Below are 6,702 nucleotides of genomic sequence, written 5' to 3'. Positions count from 1 at the left end.
AGGGGCAGAGGCAGCTGCTGCAGACTTGAATACAAGTACGATTTTACTATATTTAGAGAGGCAAGGAAGAATGCTACAGTAATTAATTGAGTAAATATTTCAATTCCAGTGTAGAATCCTTAGGAAATGGATTGTTATAATGACATACACCAACATTGGTCCTTTAGGGGTTCTTAGTTTCAATAGTATATCTGTTTGTAGGCAATTTATAATTTTATAGAGAATTACATCATTTTGTACAGTGAAGCTGTTACTGGAGAAGTGCTGATATAAAATGCATTAAATAGTGTAGCCTGCTTTTTTACAAGTCAAACTAAAGTATCCAGAAATAAGTAATCTTGTCTAAGTGAATCTAGTAATCGGTAAAGAATAACTAATTAAATCTCTTAAATAATGGTATAACAATTGTGTGTGAATATGGATAATATCTGCATATTATAGAGCAGTTATTTGTTTCAGAGGGCTACGTATAATGCTGTATAGGGTATCCATTAACAACAAAAAGAGCCATTTTGTTTTTATTGATATTTATTGCTTGTCAATTTTCTACAAAGAAGCATTCGGTGTGTGTAATAGAGCCTTGACAGTCAATGAAATGCATACTCAATGTAATTGCATTTTATTGTTCTTCTCCTCCACACTGACCTTGACCCCTGCCTTTCCCTCTTCCCTTTCCTTTACCTTTCCCTTTCCCCTTCCCCTTCCCTTTTCCTCTTCCTTTTCCCTTACACTTTCCCTTCCCATGTCCTTGTTCCCCTTCTTCTCCATTTTGCATTCCATGTTCCATTCCTCTGGGTGCCTCCTCTCCAAATCCGCCTTGATCAAAAAAGGACCTTTTTTGCCTAACGTGCTTCTCTCTATTACCCTCACTATTCCCATTATTAGATGATTCAACATGTCCTTCTTTACGACACTTGTGCTCCTTTTTTTTCCCATGACCTCTACCGTGCTCCTCTCCTTTCCCATGACCCTTACCATGTTCCTCTCCTTTTCCTTGACCTCTACTGCGCTCTTCTCCTTTTCCACATTTCTTGCCATGCTTTCCCCCCCTTTTTTGACCATTATCATGATTTTCCTGTAGCCCAAGGCCCTTCCCATGTTTGTGTCCCACATCACGTCCTTTTCTCGTGCCTTGTTTTTGATTCTGTTCTTCATTATTTTCACCCAGTTCTTGTTCACTGTTATCCTTTTTTTGATAATTAACAAGGTCATAAAACTCTTCATCCGCTGAAAGAAAGAAAAAAAAAGGTTAATAAAATGAAAAATAATAGTTATGTTTAACTATTATTGGTTATTAATCCAGGTTATTTAATTATTTAATTTCTCCAACTGCCTGTCATAAAGCTGATTTACTTTAGTTGACATCATGTAAACAGTAATCATGTCCATACAGATTATAATCCAATCAGCAAAGTATAAACCAAGCATTCACAAGGAAAAATGAAGAGAAATAGACACGTTAACTGTTCTTCATAATATAGGTTTAATGCAAAGGTGTTGATATGTAATCCTAAGAAAAAGTAGCCAGAGACAAACCAATGCATCATGAATATCAGAGATAACATAAAAAATCAGGATAACCAAGTTAAACATTATCTACACCCCCCCTCCCTGTCCCTCCTCCTTGCCGACAAATACGATACATCTTCTATCACACTTAGGGATTTACAAAGTAAAAAAATAATAGTGATTACATCAATAGATTGGTGTCATCAGAACATGCGGATGCCTCAAACTCTTTGTTTGATGCTGCAGAATGTGTGGTCATAGAAGAGGCTTAAATTAACACAGGGGAACAATATCCAGTTTTAGAATTTCTGTGGACTGTTTCATGACTTTGATTTTAGAGCTCAACCTGTTTTCTTTTTCTTCTACACTCTGTTCCTGTTTATTTCCAGGCAACCTGTTGCACTCTAGTCCTTCACTAGAGTGGGACAGGTATATACAAGAATGTGCACATCCTTGCACCTGGGTTCTAAAATGACTAACGACTCCCTAACATAAACAAAGAACTACTACCTAACTAAGGGGTCAAGCACCACTAATGCCTTGTTTCCACTGAGCGGATCGGTTCGGGTCGGTACAGTTTGGAAGGTTTAGAATGGACCAGCCCATTCTGGTGAGCGTTTCTACTGCAAGTCAGACCTTTCAGGGCCATGCAGGGTTTAGAAAAAATGCTCTTCCTGTCCACCAATCAATGGATTGTATAGTAGCTCCACCCTAACCGAGCCGTTCCATTTCCTATGGCCCTACATCTGAAGCAGGACCCTGAATGGATCGGTACGGTTCGCTTGTATGGACTACTTTCATAATGGAAACACCCAAAATAGCGAACCGTACCGAACCGAACCGATCCGCTCAGTGTAAACGAGGCATTACTGTCTTACTGGTAGCTACCTGACTGCAAAAACTGTAAACAGTAGATTTTAGAATAGGATAGAAAAATATAACCGACAAAGCATTATCATATCACACCTGTTTTGTTTTGAAGTAGTGTTGTAAACAAATTATAATATATCTTACAAGAATCTAGCTTAAATTAAATTTGAAAAAAATGGAAACAATTTTAAAAATGATATGATTTCTACTTACTAGATATCGCCTTCATGCATTTCTTCCCACACGGAGTTTTGCAACATCTCATGTTATTGCCACAGTCTCCATCTTCATTGCAGTCCGCCATCTTGGTGAAGTTAGGGAAGTGCATTGCTGGACAATTCTCTCCCTGTGTGCAACCTTCATGTCTTGCAAAGCCACCACTCTTCTTTAGCTCCTCTTTCATCCTTTTTTTAACTTCTGGGTGAGTTTTCATATATTTGAAAGGGCACATTCCGATTTTCTTGTCAGTCTCAGTGATTTCTGATGGATCAAGGAAAGTCAGTTTATTAGCAATAAGCATTTCCACATTTGTCAATGGGCTGTCCTTGCTAATGCCTTCCTGATTTAAAGCTTCTCACTCACATGTAAAGCCTCCCGTTTGTACATTTACACACATACCTTCTTCGTGTTCAGCTGATTCTGCACTTGTATTGTTTTCATCCTTTTGTTCAGCCAGTCTTTTGGCATCCTTATCTAAAAACAAAAGAAATAAAAAGTGATAGTCCACTTATAAAGGCATTTATACGGGGCCCAAAAAACCTAGAATAAATGTTATCAATCGCTGTCTAAAAGGCATACTCTAGGACTGGACACAAAATGTGTGCAATTTTTGTCTAACTAATATTCTGTATTTTTTTAATGCCCCATTTTGTTGAGATTGTACAAAAAAAAAGTTTTTTGTTATTCTACACCTTAACGGGACACTGTAGGCATTGTATCTGCTTCATCTTTAATATCCTCATATACTTTAATAACACAGTGGATAGTAATCACTTCGACATTGGATTATACTTGTTGTCGGCTCGTGCTTTGCAGGTCGCTGTGATCTTAGATAATAAATCAAATAGAATGGTGGTGTGCTGCACATAAGTCTATGGGTACACTGGAGCTCTGTGGTGAAGGTCAACAAGCCACCAATATCAATCACAAGTAGAAATCAACAGGCATCACAATGTAGGGTGCAGGATAAGACCATGTATGGTCCAAAGGACAAAATAAAGATACAACGTTTCAGAATTACGGCCAAAATGTTAATACATTGATACATGACTAAGGCCTTATGGCCGACACGTTGTATCTTTATATTGTCCTTTGGACCACAATAAAATGTCTTATTCTGCAACCCACATTATGATGCCTGTGTATTTTTACTTGTGCTAGATAATACATTAGCTTAAAGTTACGATACACTCATAACAAAAGACAACTTCTCACACCTTCATTGTTGTGGGTGTTGGATTAAATCTTATCTCAATACCTTGGAGTTTGTAGACCAAGTAAATGTTGTAGGCCAAGTGGCTCTGAACCCATTTGCCAAGTGAGAATGGATTAAAAGCCACATATCACTGAATGTATAAAAAGTAAGAAATTAAGCATTAAAGATGGCAAATTGTAATTTGTAAAATTAGTGTCCACATTTCTTTAATGAGATGTATATTTAAGGAGTTAACTTACCAAACATTGGCTTCATACACTTCATACCACAGGGTGAGCTGCAGCACATCAGGTTGCCCTCGCAGGTTCCGTTGGCACCACAGTTAGGCATTTTACTGAAATCTGGGAAATGGCGACGCTTTCCATTTTTACTTCTGTGGCATTTTCGTGCCTCTGGATACTTTTTGAAAAAATCTGACGGACACATTCCCTTTTCTTCATTTTCAGCATTATCAGATTCTGAAAGCAACAACAGTAGCACACTTAAAACCCAACTTACGTTGTTTTAGATTATGGACGATTATAGATTGACATTTTAAAACAGCAGTTTACATAAGGAGAACTTCCATCTTCTGTTTTTTTTTCCCTTTACATGCACTTGCTCTGTGATACTTTTATTTTGCACACTGGGCGAATGCCCTAGCTTTGTTTTTCTCTCTAACAATATGTCATGCCCCCTTTCTGCTACACTCACTACATCCACCTTTTTTGCTTTCCCAGGTTACATACCAGGAGCTTCTGCCTGCTAGTAAGATGGGAAGGAGAGGAGTTAGCAAGTGAGTGCTAAGGAGAGGATTCAGAGTTTGTAATTAGTGAAAGAGAGGAGTAGAGAGCTGTAGGGCTTGTAAAATGGACATATTGAGATTAATAGACTGAATAGAGAGATTAGCATAGGATATGTGCAATCTTATAAATAAAGAAAGTGAGTTTTGTTACTACATCAACTCTTCCAGATCAGGGCCAGCGTAACCACTAGGTAGATTAGGCAGCCCCCTAGGGAGCATTGGTCCTGGGGTTGCAGTCTCTGGGTTACCAGCAGGAGGAGAGTGCACAGCATAGCACTCCCTTCCTGCCAGTCACAGCATGCAGTGTGACCAAGCTGCAGACCACAATAAAGGTGCTTCTGTATCTACCCGGTCTCACAGGAAGTGCTCACTGAGAGCACTGAACTGCTTCCTGTCAGACCAGATAGAGGGTACAGGAGCCTTTCTACCATGGTCGGTGCTTGACATCACTGTAAAGAGAAGGAAGTATGCTGGCATAGGGGAGAGGGTGAGGGGCACACAAAGCTAAGGGGGTAGAGGAACACAGAGGGCTGAGGGGAGGAAGGCACACAGAGGGTTGGGGGAGCGGGAGAGGCACACAGAGTTAAGAGAGGGGAAGAGGCACATAGAGGGGCTAAGGATGAGAAAAAAGATACACACAAAGGGGTTTGTGATAACAAAGAGACACACAGGGGCTTGGAGGTACAAAAAGACACACAGGGGGGCTTGGGGATAAAGAGACTCACTAAGTTGCTGTGGGGGACACACAGAGCTGCTGAGGAAGCGGAAAAAGAGACACACAAAGGAGTTGAGGAGAAAATAGCTGGTCTAGCCTGGGGCGCAAAATAGTCTCGCACTGGCCCTGCACCAGATACAAAACACTGGGGAGGTATGACTTTTTAGTGTTCTCTGACTATAAGTCACCAGGCCCAATAAGCTCTTTTCTGCTCATGGGCAAATACTGCGCCATGAGAAACCTTTATGAGCTGGAATTTATTCATGTGTTAAAAAATACCTAGAATATTAAACTAGAACTAGGATTTAATTTGCTTAAGGAAACTTATTATTTCCTTAATTTAATTAGAAAGCCTAATGTCTTACCTTCTGCGAGAACACAGGCTACTGCAATGAACAGCAGCCCACAGAGAATTTCAATCTTCATAATGCCAAGGACCACAAGGACCAGTGAGTGAGAATGGAGAAGAGGGTTCTGCTCAGAATTCTCAGCCAAAGAGCTTTTATTTATACCAAACTTAAGAATGTCTGTGCCAGCTACAATATGTACAAATTATATATTATCAAATTATTGTGGTTCAAAGATTCTAAATTCAAATGGGATTATTTCTAATCTTTTAATTTAGCTGTTATGGTTATCTGTGCAACGTGATATGCAGCATCGATATGAATCTAAATGTCATCTGGCGTCATGTCATCAAATGTCATCAAGGGCAGATTTTAAAAAAACATGCAATTAAAGGTGTTCTTTGTGTGTCCATAGGTCAACTGCATTTTCTTCTTATGTTGTATACGTATAGACATATTCATATACACTTTCTAAAACAATAAAAAGCTAAATAAATAACTGCTGAAAACATGCAGCCCAGGCTGTAGTTAAATGTAGTTAAATGTTTAACGCAGTATAAGAAAAATGGAGGGGCTAGGGACGGGAAAAAGTGGGGCAAATGATAAAAATCTCCCCCAACACAGATACCAAACTACATAGCCCCCACACAATATTTAGACTTTTACACACATAATGTTTTGTGAACTCTCAGACTCCCCCCTTAGAGGTTTCAGCATCCGTCATACACAGCACCCACTATACACTCTCACACAACACACTCACACACACTGCGCTCAACCATCACACACAAAACTCACAGAAAGGAGCTCTGGGCTCTTGGAGCCAGTTTATAATTTTGTAAATGTAAAAGCATACCAACTGATTGTGTGCCACACATATAATTAAAAGACATCTACTCTGAATTAAATTAATCTCCCAGAACAGTCCTACACATAGCAGTTGCAAGATTTTGTATTTTTTTTATTTCATTTTTATGGAACATTTTGGTAACAATTCAATATTCAGCATGATCCATAATGTGATGCCATGTATTAATTAGTT

The 6,702-nt window shown here is 39.0% G+C and overlaps 1 protein-coding gene across 2 annotated transcripts; it reads right to left on the bottom strand.

Moving 5' to 3' along the window:
- Positions 1 to 510: 510 nt before the first annotated feature.
- On the bottom strand, positions 511 to 5,815 carry LOC134575115 (zinc finger CCCH domain-containing protein 4-like). 2 transcript variants are annotated; one of them, XM_063434288.1, is made up of 6 exons: positions 5,679 to 5,815; positions 4,054 to 4,272; positions 2,998 to 3,072; positions 2,593 to 2,859; positions 970 to 1,227; positions 511 to 939 (listed from the first exon to the last, which is right to left on the bottom strand). In XM_063434288.1, exons 1-6 carry the CDS (start codon positions 5,737 to 5,739, stop codon positions 620 to 622), a joined length of 1,200 nt encoding a protein of 399 aa, XP_063290358.1. In that variant the 5' UTR covers positions 5,740 to 5,815; the 3' UTR covers positions 511 to 619. The 2 variants fall into 2 exon arrangements, with proteins under 2 accessions (XP_063290358.1, XP_063290357.1); XM_063434287.1 differs by having other exon boundaries at positions 511 to 1,227; positions 5,679 to 5,814.
- Between the last annotated feature and the right edge of the window lie 887 nt (positions 5,816 to 6,702).

Source organism: Pelobates fuscus, chromosome 10 (assembly GCF_036172605.1).
Source record: "Pelobates fuscus isolate aPelFus1 chromosome 10, aPelFus1.pri, whole genome shotgun sequence".
Taxonomy (NCBI): domain Eukaryota; kingdom Metazoa; phylum Chordata; class Amphibia; order Anura; family Pelobatidae; genus Pelobates; species Pelobates fuscus.
This window is presented reverse-complemented; position numbering and strand designations above follow the sequence as displayed.